The following is an 18,553-nucleotide window of genomic DNA, read 5'->3' as shown; positions in this document are numbered from 1 at the left end:
CCCGCCCCTCGCCGACCTCCCGCCCCTCGCCGGCCTCCCGCCCCTCGCCGACCTCCCGCCTCTCGCCGACCTCCCGCCTCTCGCCGACCTCCCGCCTCTCGCCGGCCTCCCGCCCCTCGCCGGCCTCCCGCCCCTCGCCGCCTCCCGACCTCCCGCCCCTCGCCGACCTCCCGCCCCTCGCCGACCTCCCGCCCCTCGCCGACCTCCCGCCCCTCGCCGACCTCCCGCCCCTCGCCGACCTCCCGCCCCTCGCCGACCTCCCGCCCCTCGCCTACCTCCCGCCCCTCGCCGAAGTCCCGCCCCTCGCCGACCTCCCGCCCCTCGCCGGCCTCCCGACCTCCCGCCCCTCGCCGACCTCCCGCCCCTCGCCGACCTCCCTCCCCTCGCCGACCCCCCCGCCCCTCGCCGACCCCCCGCCCCTCGCCGACCACCCGCCCCTCGCCGACCTCCCGCCCCGCGCCGACCTCCCGCCCCTCGCCGACCTCCCTCCCCTCGCCGACCCCCCCGCCCCTCGCCGACCCCCCGCCCCTCGCCGACCACACGCCCCTCGCCGACCTCCCGCCCCTCGCCGGCCTCCCGCCCCTCGCCGGCCTCTCGACCTCCCGCCCCTCGCCGACCCCCCGCCCCTCGCCGACCCCCCGCCCCTCGCCGAACACCCGCCCATCGCCGACCTCCCGCCCCTCGCCGGCCTCCCGACCTCCCGCCCCTCGCCGACCTCCCGACTTCCCGCCCCTCGCCGACCTCCCGCCCCTCGCCGACCTCGCACCCCTCGCCGACTTCCCGCCCCTCGCCGGCCTCCCGACCTCCCTGCCCCTCGCCGACCTCCCGCCCCGCGCCGACCTCCCGTCCCTCGCCGACCACCCGCCCCTCGCCGAGCCCCCGCCCCTCGCCGACCACCCGACCTTCGCCGACCCCCCGCCCCTCGCCGACCACCCGCCCCTCGCCGACCACCCGCCCCTCGCCGACCTCCCGCCCCTCGCCGACCTCCCGCCCCACGCCGACCTCCCGCCCCTCGCCGACCTCCCGCCCCTCGCCGACCTCCCGCCCCTCGCCGACCTCCCGCCCCTCGCCGACCTCCCGCCACTCGCCGACCTCCCGCCCCTCGCCGACCCCCCGCCCCTCGCCGACCTCCCTCCCCTCGCCGACCTCCCGCCCCTCGCCGACCTCCCGCCCCTCGCCGACCTCCCACCCCTCGCCGACCTCCCGACTTCCCGCCCCTCGCCGACCTCCCACTCCTCGCCGACCTCCCGCCCCTCGCCGACCTCCCGACTTCCCGCCCCTCGCCGACCTCCCACCCCTCGCCGACCTCCCGCCCCTCGCCGACCTCCCACCCCTCGCCGACCTCCCGCCCATCGCCGACTTCCCGCCCCTCATCGGCCTCCCGACCTCCCTGCCCCTCGCCGACCTCCCGCCCCTCGCCGACCTCCCGCCCCTCGCCGACCTCCCGCCCCTCGCCGACCCCCCGCCCCTCGCCGACCCCCCGCCCCTCGCCGACGCCCCGCCCCTCGCCGACCTCTCGCCCCTCGCCGACCTCCCGCCCCTCGCCGACCTACCGCCCCTCGCCGACCTCCCGGCCCTCGCCTACCTCCCGCCTCTCGCCGACCTCCCGCCCCTCGCCGACCTCCCGCCCCTCGCCGACCTCCCGCCCCTCGCCGACCTCCCGTCCCACGCTGACCTCCCGCCCCTCGCCGACCTCACGCCCCTCGCCGACCTCCCGGCCCTCGCCGACCTCCCGGCCCCCCGCACCTCGCCGACCCCCCGCCCCTCGCCGACCCCCCGCCCCTCGCCGACCTCCCGCCCCTCGCCGACCTCCCGCCCCTCGCCGGCCTCCCGCCCCTCGCCGACCGCCCGCCCCTCGCCGACCCCCCGCCCATCGCCGGCCTCCCGTCCTCCCGCCCCTCGCCGACCTCCCGCCCCTCGCCGACCTCCCGCCCCTCGCCGACCTCCCGACTTCCCGCCCCTCGCCGGCCTCCCGCCCCTCGCCAACCTCCCGACCTCCCGCCCCTCGCCGACCTCCCGGCCTCCCGCCCCTCGCCGAGCTCCCGCCCCTCGCCGACCTCCCACCCCTCGCCGACCTCCCGCCCCTCGCCGACCTCCCACCCCTCGCCGACCTCGCGCCCCTCGCCGACTTCCCGCCCCTCGCCGGCCTCCCGACCTCCCTGCCCCTCGCCGACCTCCCCCCATCGCCGACCTCCCACCCCTCGCCGACCTCCCGCCCCTCGCCGACCTCCCGCCCCTCGCCGACCCCCCGCCCCTCGCAGACCCACCGACCCTCGCCGACCTCCCGCCCCTCGCCGACCCGCCCCTCGCCGGCCTCCCGCCCCTCGCCGACCTCCAGACCGCCCGCCCCTCGCCGACCTCCCGCCCCTCGCCGACCCCCCGCCCCTCGCAGACCCCCCGACCCCCCGCCCCTCGCCGAGCTCCCGCCCCTCGCCGGCCTCCCGCCCCTCGCCGACCTCCCGCCCCTCGCTGACCTCCCGCCCCTCACCGGCCTCCCGACCTCCCGCCCCTCGCCGGCCTCCCGCCCCTCGCCGACCACCCGCCCCTCGCCGGCCTCCTGCCCCTCGCCAACCTCCCGCCCCTCGCCGCCTCCCGCCCCTCGCCGACCTCCCGCCCATCGCCGACCTCCCGCCCCTCGCCGACCTCCCGCCCCTCGCCGACCTCCCGCCCCTCGCCGGCCTCCCGCCCCTCGCCGACTTCCCGCCCCTCGCCGACCTCCCGCCCCTCGCCGACCTCCCGCCCCTCGCCGCCTCCCGCCCCTCGCCGACCTCCCGACCCCCCGCCCCTCGCCGACCTCCCGCCCCTCGCCGACCTCCCGCCCCACGTCGACCTCCCGCCCCTCGCCGACCTCCCGCCGCTCGCCGACCCCCCGCCCCTCGCCGGCCGTCCGCCCCTCGCCGACCCCCCGCCCCCTCGCCGACATCCCGCCCCTCGCCGACATCCCGCCCCTCCCCGACCTCCCGCCCCTCGCCGGCCTCCCGACCTCCCGCCCCTCGCCGACCTCCCGCCCCTCGCCGACCCCCCGCCCCTCGCAGACCACCCGCCCATCGCCGACCACCCGCCCATCGCCGACCTCCCGCCCCTCGCCGACCTCCCGCCCCTCGCCGACCTCCCGCCCCTCGCCGGCCTCCCGCCCCTCGCCGGCCTCCCGACCTCCCGTTCCTCGCCGACCTCCCGCCCCTCGCCGGCCTCCCGACCTCTCGCCCCTCGCCGACCTCCCGCCCCTCGCCGACCTCCCGCCCCTCGCCGACCCCTCGCCGGCCTCCCGCCCCTCGCCGACCTCCCGCCCCTCGCCGGCCTCCCGACCCTCGCCGACCTCCCGCCCCTCGCCGACCTCTCGGCCTCCCACCCCTCGCCGACCTCCCGCCCCTCGCCGACCTCCCGCCCCTCGCCGACCTCTCGGCCTCCCACCCCTCGCCGGCCTCCCGCCCCTCGCCGACCTCCCGCCCCTCGCCGACCTCCCGCCCCTCGCCGACCCCCCGCCCCTCGCAGACCACCCGCCCATCGCCGACCACCCGCCCATCGCCGACCTCCCGCCCCTCGCCGACCTCCCGCCCCTCGCCGACCTCCCGCCCCTCGCCGGCCTCCCGCCCCTCGCCGGCCTCCCGACCTCCCGTCCCTCGCCGACCTCCCGCCCCTCGCCGACCTCCCGCCCCTCGCCGGCCTCCCGACCTCCCGTCCCTCGCCGTCCTCCCGCCCCTCGCCGACCTCCCGCCCCTCGCCGACCTCCCGCCCCTCGCCGACCTCCCGCCCCTCGCCGACCCCTCGCCGGCCTCCCGCCCCTCGCCGACCTCCCGCCCATCGCCGACCTCCCGCCCCTCGCCGGCCTCCCGCCCCTCGCCGACCTCCCGCCCCTCGCCGACCTCCCGCCCCTCGCCGACCTCCCGACCTCCCACCCCTCGCCGACCTCCCGCCCATCGCCGACCTCTCGGCCTCCCACCCCTCGCCAACCTCCCGCCCCTCGCCGACCTCCCGCCCCTCGCCGGCCTCCCGATCACCCGTCCCTCGCCAACCTCCCGCCCCTCGCCGACCCCCCGCCCCTCGCAGACCACCCGCCCATCGCCGACCTCCCGCCCCTCGCAGACCCCCCGACCATCGCCGACCTCCCGCCCCTCGCCGGCCTCCCGCCCCTCGCCGACCTCCCGCCCCTCGCCGACCTCCCGTCCCTCGCCGACCTCCCGTCCCTCGCCGATCCCCCGCCCCTCGCCGACCTCCCGCCCCTCGCCGACCACCCGCCCCTCGCCGACCTCCCGCCCCTCCCGACCTCCCGCCCCTCCCGACCTCCCGCCACTCGCCGACCTCCCGCCCCTCCCGACCTCCCGCCCCTCGCCGACCTCCCGCCCCTCGCCGACCTCCCGCCCCTCGCCGACCTCCCGCCCCTCGCCGACCTCCCGCCCCTCGCCGACCTCCCGCCCATCGCCGACCTCCCGCCCATCGCCAACCTCCCGACCTCCCGCCCCTCGCCGACCTCCCGCCCCTCGCCGACCTCCCGCCCCTCACCGACCTCCTGCCCCTCCCGACCTCCCGTCCCTCCCCCACCTCCCGCCCCTCGCCGACCTCCCGCCCCTCGCCGACCTCCCGCCCCTCACCGACCTCCTGCCCCTCCCGACCTCCCGCCCCTCGCCGACCTCCCGCCCCTCGCCGACCTCCCGCCCCTCGCCGACCTCCCGCCCCTCGCCGGCCTCCCGCCCCTCGCCGACCTCCCGCCCCTCGCCGATCCCCCGCCCCTCGCCGAACTCCCGACCTCCCTCCCGTCGCCGACCTCCCGCCCCTCGCCGGCCTCCCGCCCCTCGCCGACCTCCCGCCCCTCGCCGACCTCCCGCCCCTCGCCGACCTCCTGCCCCTCGCCTAACTCCCGCCCCTCGCCGACCTCCCGACCTCCCGCCCCTCGCCGATCTCCCGCCCCTCGCCGACCTCCCGCCCCTCGCCGACCTCCCGCCCCTCTCCAATCCCCCGGCCCTCGCCGATCTCCCGGCCCCTCGCCGACCTCCCTCCCCTCGCCGTTCTCCCGACCTCCCGCCCCTCCCCGACCTCCCGCCCCTCGCCGACCTCCCTCCCGTCGCCGACCTCCCGCCCCTCGCCGACCTCCCGCCCCTCGCCGACCTCCCGACCTCCCTCCCATCGCCGACCTCCCGCCCCTCCCCGACCTCCCGCCCCTCGCCGACCTCCCGCCCCTCGCCGACCTCCCGCCCCTCGCCGACCTCCCGCCCCTCGCCGACCTCCCTCCCCTCGCCGACCTCCCGCCCCTCGCCGACCTCCCGCCCCTCGCCGTCCTCCCGACCTCCCTCCCCTCGCCGACCTCCCGGCCTCCCGCTGCCGTGTGCATTACTCCCCTGCGCCCCGCTTAGCGTCCCGCTCCCCGGCTGCGTGTCATCCATGTCAATCTTTTTTGGACCTTCTCCAGTGCCTCCTATATCCTTTTTAATAACGTGAAGATCGGAATTGTGCACAGAACTCCCAGCGCGGTCCAACCAAGGTTCTGTCCAAGTTTAGCGTAACTTCTCTGCTTTTTAATTCTGACCCTCGAAGTAAATGTCCAGTTTGTGCAGGAGTGTACCAGCCACCTATGCCAATCTCCTGATTATCCGCCCAGACCACCTCCAGTGTTGATAGATAGGGCAGTGACCTTTTGAAACAGGATGGGTGTTACACTTGGCTGTTTACTGCTACGTTGACTACAGTGCCTGGTAAGGGGAAGAGGCAAATCGAAGCTTAGAACTGTGGGATAGTCTGGTCTCTCTTGAAAGCTGCTGGACTTTCTGCAGTGCTAAGTGTTAACCCTGCTTTCTAAGTCATAAGACTGGGCTGCAGTCAGTGAATTGCTATAGTAACCAGACCAATTAAAGCAACACTTGCCATCGGAGTTCAGCAAAGCGTCACACTGGTTACAAACCCTTCCCTAACCAAAATCTGAGAACATTTGGACAGTGGCCAGAGACCATTCCAGCTTCAATACAGATGCACCTCTACTATCAGAGTTAGTCTGCGATGTAACTTTTAACTGTTTATGATTAAACAGAAAGGGATGTTGTAGAGGAGTACAGACTGTTCAAGGGACTGCCCTCTTCTCTATGAAAGAATTAATACGTACATCACTGCTGACAGTGCCTTTCATGACCTCAGGACATCCATTTTAAAGTTTATTCACTGTTGTAATGTAGGAAAGGTGGCAATTGGCGCACAGCAAGCTCGCACAAACAGCAATGTGATGATGACAAGATTATTTGTTTTTTATAGTGATTTTCTTCGAGGGATAAATATTGGGCAGGAGAACTGTGCTTCAAACTAGTGCCTTGGGATCTTTTACGACCACCTGAGAGGGCAGACAGGGCTTTAGTTTAATGTCTCATCCGAAAGACAGCCCTTCCGACAGTGCAGCGCTCCCTCAGCACTGCACTGGAGTGTCAGCCTAGATTTATCAGCTTTAGTTCTGGAGTGGGAATTGAACCCACACTCTTCTGACTCAGAGGTGAGAGTGCCAGTCACTGACCCACAGCTGACCCCTTCAATGGTCCTAAAGCTCATTTGATCTCATCCTTATAGAATACTCACCCTGGAGCTTTCCCCTTACAGCGCCTTACTACAAGTGGGTTGGATTTTCAGCTTTGCTGATGTCGGGGCGGTAATGGCGGCGGGGCGGTAAAGTTTGTGCCTGGGAACAGTTTGCGCCTCAGTCAGCAAAATTGGGCAGCTGGGCCCCGAGTGTGGGGCGGGCGCTAAGGGAGACGTTGCACACCTCTCTTAGGGCGCTAGGCCGGCTAAGCATGGGAAAATCCCGAGCTAAATAGCCAGTCTTGGGGCGCCCTGAGAGAGGCCTGGGGAGAAAAAAACCTGAAAAAAAAACCCACCAAAAACATTCCCAATACACAGCTCATGCCACCACAACATAAGTCGCAAATAAAAAAGAAAAAACAATCACACTTCTCTGAGGTGGACATTACTTATCTCACTGCAGCCGGTATAGTTTGGACCGCCCGCTTTCACAGGCGGTCCCAGCAGGGGGGCACTGCAGGTTGGGCGGGAGTCCAAAATCAAGCCGGAGTCATAACCAGGGGCGTTGCACACCGGCTCACCTCTCCCGGGCGGTAATGCTCCTCGCCCCGCCGAGACCGGCCCCGAAAACCCCCACGGGGCGCTGGAGGTCTGGCCGCCTGCCCACAGGAGCTCACCGCCACCATTACCACCCCTCCGGGATGAAAACAGAGGCGGACATCACCGGAAAATCCAGCCCATGGTATTTACAGCACAGAAACAGGCCATTCGGCCCCACAGGTGCCTGCTGCCTAATTAGCGAATGTCCTCTCGCTTCTGGAAGGAAGGCACGTTTCGGTTAAGATCAAAACCATCTCCCTCCTGGGCTCTTGTCCGCTCAGTTCATTATTCATTTACGTTGGAAAACGAAAACCCTTCCGCCGCTCCCGACCTACCAAAATAAAGTAGCCTGACATTTGCTCACTGCTTTCAATTTTTCTTGTCTAGTTATTCTCCCCATCGTGATGGAGCGGCTGGAGAAATATCCATTCATGCAAGTAAGTGGAACTTGTTTATTTTTAATCCAGCCTTTTAATATATTTTTTAAAACCCTCCTTGCTAAAGGAGAAGCCATTTTGAAGGACTGTGCAATGCTGTGGCAGTTCCCTCGGTCCTTCGTGTTATATTGTAAACATAGTTCCATCTGTAGTGGGGAAAATGCTTGAAGCTATCATTAAGGAAGAAATAGCAGGACATCTAGATAGGAATAGTGCAATCAAGCAGACGCAACATGGATTCATGAAGGAGAAATCATGTTTAACTAATTTACTGGAATTCTTTGAGGATGTAACGAGCATGGTGGATAGAGGTGTACCGATGGATGTGGTGTATTTAGATTTCCAAAAGGCATTCGATAAGGTGCCACACAAAAGGTTACTGCAGAAGATAAAGGTACGCGGAGTCAGAGGAAATGTATTAGAATGGATAGAGAATTGGCTGGCGAACAGAAAGCAGAGAGTCGGGATAAATGGGTCCTTTTCGGGTTGGAAATCGGTGGTTAGTGGTGTGCCACAGGGATCGGTGCTGGGTCCACAACTGTTTACAATATACATAGATGACCTGGAAGAGGGGACAGAGTGTCGTGCAACAAAATTTGCAGATGACACAAAGATTAGTGGGAAAGCGGGTTGTGTAGAGGACACAGAGAGGCTGCAAAGAGATTTAAATAGGTTAAGCGAATGGGCTAAGGTTTGGCAGATGGAATACAATGTCGGAAAGTGTGAGGTCATCCACCTTGGGGGAAAAAAACAGTAAAAGGGAATATTATTTGAATGGGGAGAAATTACAACATGCTGAGGTGCAGAGGGACCTGGGGGTCCTTGTGCATGAATCCCAAAAAGTTAGTTTGCAGGTGCAGCAGGTAATCAGGAAGGCGAATGGGATGTTGGCCTTCATTGCGAGAGGGATGGAGTACAAAAGCAGGCAGGTGTTGCTGCAACTGTACAGGGTATTGGTGAGGCCGCACCTGGAGTACTGCGTGCAGTTTTGGTCACCTTACTTAAGGAAGGATATACTAGCTTTGGAGGAAGTACAGAGACGATTCACTCGGCTGATTCCGGAGATGAGGGGGTTACCTTATGATGATAGATTGAGTAGACTGGGTCTTTACTCGTTGGAGTTCAGAAGGATGAGGGGTGATCTTATAGAAACATTTAAAATAATGAAAGGGATAGAGACAGAGAGGTTGTTTCCACTGGTCGGGGAGACTAGAACTAGGGGGCACAACCTCAAAATACGAGGGAGCCAATTTAAAACCGAGTTGAGAAGGAATTTCTTCTCCCAGAGGGTTGTGAATCTGTGGAATTCTGTGCCCAAGGAAGCAGTTGAGGCTAGCTCATTGAATGTATTCAAATCACAGATAGATAGATTTTTAACCAATAAGGGAATTAAGGGTTACGGGGAGCGGTCGGGTAAGTGGGGCTGAGTCCACGACCAGATCAGCCATGATCTAGTTGAATGGCGGAGCAGGCGCGAGGGGCTAGATGGCCTACTCCTGTTCCTAATTCTTATGTTCTTATGTTTGAGCCAAATATCTGGTTAGGCAGTGGCACTGTCCCAGTACTGGAGCTGCTCGCTGTGTGTTAACAACCTCGTATACAATGAGGGAAAGACTAGCATTTCTATAGCGCCTTGCACGACCACCAGATGTCTCAAAGCGCTTTACAGCCAATGAAGTACTTTTTGGAGTGTAGTCACTGTTGTAATGTGGGAAACGTGGCAGCCAATTTGCGCACAGCAAGCTCCCACAAACAGCAATGTGATAATGACCAGATAATCAGTTCTTTGTTTTGTTGATTGAGGGATCAATATTGTCCAGGACACCGGGGATAACTCTCCTGCTCTTCTTCGAAATAGTGCCACGGGATCTTTTGCGTCCACCTGAGAGAGCAGACGGGGCCTCGGTTTAACGTCTGATCCAAAAGACAGCACCTCCGACAGTGCAGCACTCCCTCAGCACTGCAGTGTCAGCCTAGATTTATGTGCTCAAGTTCCTGGAGTGGTAGGAAGATTTCCTATCTTTAGTATTCCTATTAAAATCGTGCTAACATTCATGTTTTGCACCTGAAGGAGCATATTCATAATTCCTATTGTCTGTAAACAGAATGTTTTCTCTCTTTGTGAATCCTCCCAATTTCTTGTTTTAAATGCAGCAGACCAAATTCAGGCGATCCATGTTCCTTTATTGTTCCGCCTCCTTTTCCTCCCCTCCGCCTCTGGCTCGATGTGCTGACGCTTGTTCTGGTGCAGTTCTGTGCCTGCTCGGTGCTCCCCTGTACTTGCCTAACTCGACATTCCCCGTCAATGAGCCAAGCCAGCAAGCGGTCAGCAGGTTATTCAACAGAAAATGGGTGATGGGAGAGTGGGGGCGGGGGGGGGTATTATAGACAACTGCACCTGACCCTGTCTCACCCAACATTCACTTATTTGTGCTTCCATTACACATTTGCTGGTTAATCATCAGGATTAGGATGTCTGTTATTTGTTTTTGCTTCCCACCCCCGCTCCATAACCCAGGCAATTTAACAACAACAACAACTTGTATTTATATAGCGCCTTTAATGTGGTGAAACATCCCAAGGCGCGTCACAGGAGTATTATGCGATTAAAAACTTGACACTGAGCCGCATAAGGAGAAATTAGCGCAGGTGCTTAGTCAAAGAAGTAAGTTTTTAAGGAGCGACTCGAAAAAGGAAAGAGAGGTGGAGAGGTTTAGGCAGGGAATTCCAGAGCTTGGGGCCTCGGTAACAGAAGACACGGCCACCAATGGTTGAGCGATTATAATCAGGGTTGCTCAAGGGGGCAGAATTAGAGGAGCGCAGACATCTCGAAGGGGTGGGGGTTGTGGGGCTGGAGGAGATTACAGAGATAGGGAGGGGTGAGACCATGGAAGGATTTGAAAATAAGGATGAGAATTTTGAAATCAAGGCGTTGCTTAACCGGGAGCCATTGTAGGTCAGCGAGCACAGGGGGTGATGGGTGAGCGGGACTTGGTGCGGGTTAGGACACGGGCAGCCGAGTTTTGGATCACTTCTAGTCTACACAGGGTAGAATGGGGGAGGCCAACTGGGAGTACCTAAAAAAGCCCAAGTTTCTCCAGTCTGTCCTCATAACTCAGACCCTTGAAGCTAGGGATCAGCCTCATGGCTCTTCTTTGCACTGTATCCAGTGCTTGAATGCCACCCTTGTTTCTGGGTGACCAGAACTATGTAGAGTATCCAAGGTACAGCCAGCCGCCCAGGGTACTACTGCATCTGACTTACATTCAACTATTTTGGCTTTGTAATTCAACATTCAATTGAATTTGTTGAGTGTCACTCTGTGTTGCTTGGACATGTTTATTGGGAATCAATGCAATTTGTCTCTATTTGGCAAGCACCCTCTCCTTTTGGAACCCTCTGCCTGCTGATGTTCGGGAAACTTTAGCAGCAGGGAAGGCCCATTTGGTAAAACATGGGAGCGTCTGTCCTTTTGCGAAAATGTTCGGACAGTTCTGAAAACCTGATAACACAGAATCATAGAATGATACAGCGCGGGTGGAGGCTGTTTGGCCCCAAACCAGTCACTGAAATGAAGAAGCGGGTTTTATTTATGGAAAGATGGTGCAGGCTGATGAAAATTCTTGCGAGCTGTTGAAGAGAGGTTAGTTTTAAGGGCGTGCAAGATAAGGGAACTGAACATTCCATGCTGTTTGTATCAACACTGCTGTGTTGTGCAAGAGAATGTCGACTGAGCATCAGTTGGTGAGTTTGTTGGTTAGACGGGTGGCCTGCACCCAAGGGACCAACAGGCAACCCTCTCGTGTTGGGCCAGAGGAAAGGGTTTTCTTTTAAAAGAAAAAAAAAGTGTTTAAAATGTATTTTCTTTCTGGCTCAGTGGGGAGCACTCTCGCCTCTGAGTCAGAAGGTTGTGGGTTTGAGTCCCACTCCAGAGACTTGAGCACATAAATCCAGGCTGACACTGCAGTGCAGTGCTGAGGGAGTGCTGCACTGTCAGAGGTGCCGTCTTTCGGATGAGATGTTGAACCGAGGCCCCGTCTGCTCTCTCAGGCGGACGTAAAAGATTCCGCGGCACGATTTCGAAGAAGAGCAGGGGAGTTATCACCGGTGTCCTGGCCAATATTTATCCCTCAATCAACATAACAAAAAAAAACAGGTTATCTGGTCATTATCACATTGCTGTTTGTGGGAGCTTGCTGTGCGCAAGTTGGCTGCTGCGTTTCCCACATTATAATAGTGACTACACTCCAAAAAATACTTCATTGGCTGTAAAGGGCTTTGAGACGTCCGGTGGTCGAGAAAGGCGAGAGAGGGTTGGAAAGACTTCTTTACACACAGAGTTGTGAGGCTGTGGAATTCACGTCCAGGGTTCGTGGTTGATGCAGAAACGATGTCAACATTCAAGATTAGATTTGCTCGGTGAATGAAGTAAAAGTGGTCGAAGGGATATGGGAATAGGGGGAGTAAATGTGATCAGCACTGTTCATGTGGAGGGTAGGCACAGACACGGACTGGTTGGACCAAATGTGCTGCTTCCATGTTGTGACCTGTGTATTTACCTCCACTTGGGTGTAACCCCCTGATGCAGTGCCCTCCCCTCCCCACTACCCCCGGTGTAGAAGCACCTAGGCTGCACTCGCTGGTGTCCTTGTGGTTGTACGTCTGAAATGAGGACTTCATCGGTTTGGGAACCATTTGGTGATGTTTGCCATTCAAGTTTCACCAAGCGGTGTCAACACATGACTTAAGAACATAAGAAATAGTAGCAGGAGTAGGCCATATGGCCCCTCGAGCCTGCTCTGCCAATTAATACAATCATAGCTGATCTGATCATGGACTTAGGTCCACTTCCCTGCCCGCTCCCCATAACCCCTTATTCCCTTATCGTTTAAGAAACTGTCTATTGCTGTCTTAAATATATTCAATGACCCAGCTTCCACAGCTCTCTGAGGCACAGAATTCCACAGATTTACAACCCTCTGAGAGAAGAAATTCCTCCTCATCTCAGTTTTAAATGGGCGGCCCCTTATTCTAAGATCATGCCCCCTAGTTCTAGTCTCCCCCATCAGTGGAAACATCCTCTCTACATCCACCTTGTCAAGCCCCCTCATAATCTTATACGTTTCGATAAGATCACCTCTCATTCTTCTGAATTCCAATGAGTAGAGGTCCAACTTACTCATCCTTTCCTTATAAGTCAATCCCCTCATCCCCAGAATCAACCTCATGAACCCTCAATCAAACGTTTGGGTTATCTAAAGTATTTTCTTTCTATAATGTTTTTTGGGGGGAGGCTACCTGCAGAGGCCATTTCCTTCACCATTTCCTCATTTCTGACATATGCGGCTGCCACCCAGCGAAAACACTTTTAAAGGGCTGGAATTTGGTCAGCATTTCCGCCGGCATTTTCGGCGTTACTGTTTGAACCTCCCTTATCCGGAACCCTCGGGACCTGGCCTGTTCCGGATAAGGGATTTTTTCCGGACGACAGGTGGTCACGTTAAATTGGATGGTACAGGTATTGAGCAAGGGGATATCGGGGCTGGCTGGCTTGGGGCTGGGAGTGCGGCAGAGAGATCGTGGGGGTCCGGGGTGCGGGGGGGTGTGGATCGCAGGGACAGGCCAGCGATTGCTGGAGTCGGCAGCGAGGAAGGACTTCAATTTGTTCATGTCGGAGTTCTGCGCATGCGCCACCCGGTGGCCGGGAATGTTTCTGGAGGAGGGGTGGTTCCGGATAAGGGAGTTCTGGATAAGGGAGGTTCAACCTGTATTCCTATTTTTTGGTGGAAAATTACCCGGTTTGATCGAAGAGTTCCTCCGGTGGTTTCGAAATATCGCTGGGGAGCGGACTGCCACCATATAACACTGAAAAAAAATGCTTCCGCCCAAGTTTGGTGGTAGCAGTGTTCCGTAGTTGAGAAGAAAAACACCCAGGAGAAGCCAGCCTTTCGATCGGCGGTAGGTATGAAACCCTGCAACAGCAAAAAAAACTAAGTGAAAGTTTTTTTTTAACATTCTTTTGCAGCAATTCACTCGAAAAGGGTCCTATGAATGTTTTCCGATTTTGGTCTTTTTGAAAAATATTTACCCCCCCCCCTCCCTAGGCCCAACTCGCAGCCTTGGACTAAATTTTGTCTTAATAACGCTAAATTTGACCGGGATCGTGTTTTCCACTGAGAATCCATGTGGAACACCGATTTTTCCTGCCGGGCGGATTCATAATATGGTAGAATTCTTTATAAGAGATGGAGAGTGACACAGTTAATTCAGAGACGAACTTAAGGAAAGGTAACATCGATGGTATGAGACGTGAATTGGCTAGAATAGACTGGTGAATGATACTTGAAGTGTTGACGGTGGATAGGCAATGGCAAACATTTAAAGATCACATGGATGAACTTCAACAATTGTACATCCCTGTCTGGAGTAAAAATAAAACGGGAAAGGTGGCTCAACCGTGACTAACAAGGGATTAAGGATAGTGTTAAATCTGAGGAAGAGGCATATAAATTGGCCAGAAAAAGCAGCAAAACCTGAGGACTGGGAGAAATTTAGAATTCAGCAGAGGAGGACAAAGGGTTTAATTAGGAGGGGGAAAATAAAGTATGAGAGGAAGCTTGCTGGGAACATAAAAACTGACTGCAAAAGCTTCTATAGATATGTGAAGAGAAAAAGATTAGTGAAGATAAGCGTAGGTCCCTTGCAGTCAGAATCAGGTGAATTTATAATGGGGAACAAAGAAATGGCAGACCAGTTGAACAAATTCACAAAGGAAGACACAAATAACCTTCCGGAAATACTAGGAGACCGAGGGTCTAGAGAGAAGGAGGAACTGAAGGAAATCCTTATTAGGCGGGAAATTGTGTTAGGGAAATTGATGGGATTGAAGGCCAATAAATCATCGGGGCTAATAGTCTGCATCCCAGAGTACTTAAGGAAGTGGCCCTAGAAATAGTGGATGCATTGGTGATCATTTTCCAACAATCTATCGACTCTGGATCAGTTCCTATGGACTGGAGGGTAGCTAATGTAACACCACTTTTTAAAAAAGGAGGGAGAAAGAAAACGGCTAATTATAGACCGGTTAGCCTGACATCAGTAGTGGGGTAAATGTTGGAATCAATTATTAAAGATGAAATAGCAGCGCATTTGGAAAGCAGTGACAGGATCGGTCCAAGTCAGCATGGATTTATGAAAGGGAAATCATGCTTGACAAATCTTCTGGAATTTTTTGAGGATGTAACTAGTAGAGTGGACAAGGGAGAACCAGTGGATGTGGTGTATTTGGACTTTCAAAAGGCTTTTGGCAAGGTCCCACACAAGAGATTGGTGTGCAAAATCAAAGCACATGGTATTGGGGGGTAATGTACTGACGTGGATAGAGAACTGGTTGGCAGACAGGAAGCAGAGAGTCGGGATAAACGGGTCTTTTTCAGAATGGCAGGCAGTGACTAGTGGGATGCCGCAGGGCTCAGTGCTGGGCCCCCAGTTATTTACAATATACATCAATGATTTAGATGAAGGAATTGAGTGTAATATCTCCAAGTTTGCAGATGACACTAAACTGGGTGTTGGTGTGAGCTGTGAGGGGGATGCTAAGAGGCTGCAGGGTGACTTGGACAGGTTAGGTGAGTGGGCAAATGCATGGCAGATGCAGTATAATGTGGATAAATGTGAGGTTTCCACTTTGGTGGCAAACACACGAAGGCCAAATGTTATCTGAATGGCGGCAAATTAGGAAAAGGGGAGGAGCAACAAGACCTGGGTGTCATGGTACATCAGTCGTTGAAAGTTGGCATGCAGGTACAGCAGGCGGTGAAGAAGGCAAATGGTATGTTGGCCTTCGTAGCTAGGGGATTTGAGAATAGGAGAAGGGAGGTCTTACTGCAGTTGTACAGGGCTTTGGTGAGGCCTCACTTGGAATATTGTGTTCAGTTTTGGTCTCCTAATCTGAGGAAGGACGTTCTTGCTATTGAGGGAGTGCAGCGAAGGTTCACCAGACTGATTCCTGGGATGGCAGGACTGACATATGAGGAGAGACTGGATCGACTAGGCCTATATTCACTGGAGTTTAGAAGGATGAAAGGGGATTTCATAGAAACATATAAAATTCTGACGGGACTGGACAGGTTAGATGCAGGAAGAATGTTCCCGATGTTGGGGAAGTCCAGAATCAGGGGACACAGTCTAAGGATAAGGGGTAAGCCATCTAGGACTGAGATGAGGAGAAACTTCTTCACTCAGAGAGTTGTTAATCTGTGGAATTCTCTACCACAGAGAGTTGTTGATGCCAGTTCATTGGATATATTCAAGAGGGAGTTAGATATGGCCCTTACGGCTAAAGATTTCAAGGGGTATGGAGTGAAAGCAGGAAAGGGGTACTGAGGTGAATGATCAGCCATGATCTTATTGAATGGTGGTGTAGGCTCGAAGGGCCGAATGGCCTACTCCTGCACCTATTTTCTATGTTTCTATGTTTTCCTTTTTTATGATTAATTTTCCGTCGACCTTAATTAAATAATCGTAGGGGTTTTTTGGGCAGTAATCCAGTGGTGGCGGTTTTTGACCAAATTCTAGCCCATGGTCTAGGTGAATCTTTTAAAAACTTTTTTTTTTAAATCATGAATTTATGTTGATATTTTTCATTTGCAGAGAATTAAGTTCCTCCATGCTCCGATGCAAGTAATGCTGGTTGGATGCTTGTAAGTACATGTGCTTGTCACCTCTATAAGCTTTGGGGTTTGGATTGGGGATCTGGGCTCAAAACGTTGGCTAAAAGCTGCGTCCGTTTTTTGAGAAGTGTTTTATTTCCCCTCGAGTTTCCACTCAAACTCAGTCACATGTCCCCGGACGCACAGTCTGCCCTGAACCAGCCCAATCCGGCAGCGTTTAAGAGCTGAATTTTTTTTTAAAGGTTTGCTTTGAAGCAAGTTATTCCTTGATCTACTTAAAGAGTTATAGTGTGGTAAAATTTAATGAATACGGCTGAAGTGGGTTAATCACACACAAAAATAAAACAGTTTTAACCAGTGCGAGCTCACTCACCTGTGAGTCATCATCATCAAAGGCGGTCCCTCGAAACGCGGATGACTTGCTTCCACGCCAGAAAAGGATGCGTTCACAGGTGTTTCAATGAAGGACCCGAACTACATGCTCAAGGGTGGAAGATGCCTGTGTGTGGATTTACACACCAGCCACCACACGGCCTTGACAGAGCTAGGTCTTGGTCCAGTGGCAAGGATTAACCAAGACGACTGGAGACCAGCTCTGCTGCGCAGACCTAGTGCGCACACATATCGCAGTGTGGGCTGGCCCGTGCTGCCCCTGGGCCCCTGGCCCCGAACTCACGCCACCCCTGGGCTCCGATCATGTCCCTCCACAGCCTGTCGCCACTCCTTCGCCCCGATCTCGCCGCTCCTGCTGTATCTGCCCACGCTCCAATCACCGCCCTGGGCCTTGCTGCCGTCAATCTTCGCTGCCGTCGCCCTCCTGCACCAGCTCGCGCTGTACCTTGCAGTGGTACACCGCCACGCTGCCCACGCTCGCCGCTCCTTTTATGGCCCCGACCTGCCGCTGATGGTCTCTCGCAGGTGAGGGCCTGAAAATGACTGGAAAAAATACACAGAACCATTTGCTCGTTCAACTGGGTACATTAAAAAATAAATACGTTCAAAAAGCTTTTAAAACGTGCCTGTTGGTATCCTTGCGCCCTCAAGAACCAGCTTAATGTTTAGAGGCCACTTGAAGGGCCCGCAAACGAGCACAATTAGTGGAATCTACCGAGGGTGATTAATTCATCCAGGGGGTGGGGCCAGATTTTGGGCGGGGACACCATCTGGAGTGATTTTTTTTAAAAACTAGCGCAAAAGATCGCAGAAAATTGATCTGCGCTGAGTGTAATTCACGGGGAAAATTCAGCGCTCTTCTGCGAGGGTCACGACGACTTCGGGCGAACTGCGCGGAAAAACCAAGCGGAAACTCAACCCCCTTGTGTTTAGAAACGACCGTTGTCTTCTCCTGGTCACTGTTTATGCCTTTCTCCCATCCCACTTTTGTCCCTTCCTTTCCCTGGTCAGCCAGTGGCTCAGTGGGTAGCACGCTCTTCTCTGAGCCAGAAAGTTGTGGGTTCAAGTCCCACTCCAGGGACTTGAGCACAAAAAAATCAAGGCTGACACTCCCCGTGCAGTGCTGAGGCGCTAAACCGAAGCCTCGCCTGCCCACTCAGGTGGATGTAAAAGATCCCACTGCACTATTTCGAAGAAGAGCAGTGGAGCTATCCCTGGTGTCCTGGCCAATATTTATCCCTCAATCGACCGAACAAAAAAACAGGTCATTATCACATTACTGTTTGTGGGAGCTTGCTGCTCGCAAATTGGCCGCTGTGTTTTCCACATTACGATAGTGACTACGCTTCCAAAAGTACTGCGATGGCTGTAAAGCGCTTTGAGGCATTGGGACATCCGGTGGTCGTGAAAGGCGCTATATAAATGCAAGTCTTTCTTCCTTGTCAAAGTTGATATTCTTCACGTGTGACCTTAGTATGTGGCTGCAGGCTATTCAACTGGTAAGGTCATCACACCTGAGCCCAATCTTGTGCCACCAAGTGTCTGTAACTGGGATGGGTGTTCCCCCTTAGCTCCAAATATACTGTTCTCCGCTCTTCCATACTGTATTGATGCTTGTGTTGGAAATGTGGACTGTTGTCCTGCTCCCATTCTAAGCTATTATTTCACAGGACCTCCAAATTCCTTATCTCCCAAAGCCTCTCAGTCTTCCAATGTACAGGCTTTCAAACCCAAATTTGTCATTGCCCAAGAGCAGAGCAGAGGAGTGGAACTAATTGAAGAGCTCTTTCAAAGAGCCAGCACAGGCCTGATGGGCCGAATGGCCTCTTTCTGTGCTGCAAGATTCAATGGGGACGAAATTGCCCACCGCTGGAAACGAGGTGCATGCACCCCCGTGTTTTTACCGCCGCGGTGATTGAGGTGGGCTCTTGAGCGAAATTCCGCTCTTTGGCTTTTTTT

General features: G+C 57.3%; 1 protein-coding gene across 1 annotated transcript in view; it reads left to right on the top strand.

The window, feature by feature from the left end:
• sfxn2 (sideroflexin 2) overlaps positions 1–18,553 on the top strand; it is a 164,120-nt gene that overhangs the window by 129,049 nt on the left and 16,518 nt on the right. Inside the window, exons 10-11 of the mRNA XM_070876481.1 lie at positions 7,480–7,529; positions 16,182–16,231. Of these exons, the coding sequence (XP_070732582.1) occupies positions 7,480–7,529; positions 16,182–16,231 (100 nt within the window). The remainder of the gene's footprint in view (positions 1–7,479; positions 7,530–16,181; positions 16,232–18,553) is intronic.

The sequence above is a fragment of the Pristiophorus japonicus genome, chromosome 3, assembly GCF_044704955.1.
Source record: "Pristiophorus japonicus isolate sPriJap1 chromosome 3, sPriJap1.hap1, whole genome shotgun sequence".
Lineage (NCBI taxonomy): Eukaryota > Metazoa > Chordata > Chondrichthyes > Pristiophoridae > Pristiophorus > Pristiophorus japonicus.
This window is presented reverse-complemented; position numbering and strand designations above follow the sequence as displayed.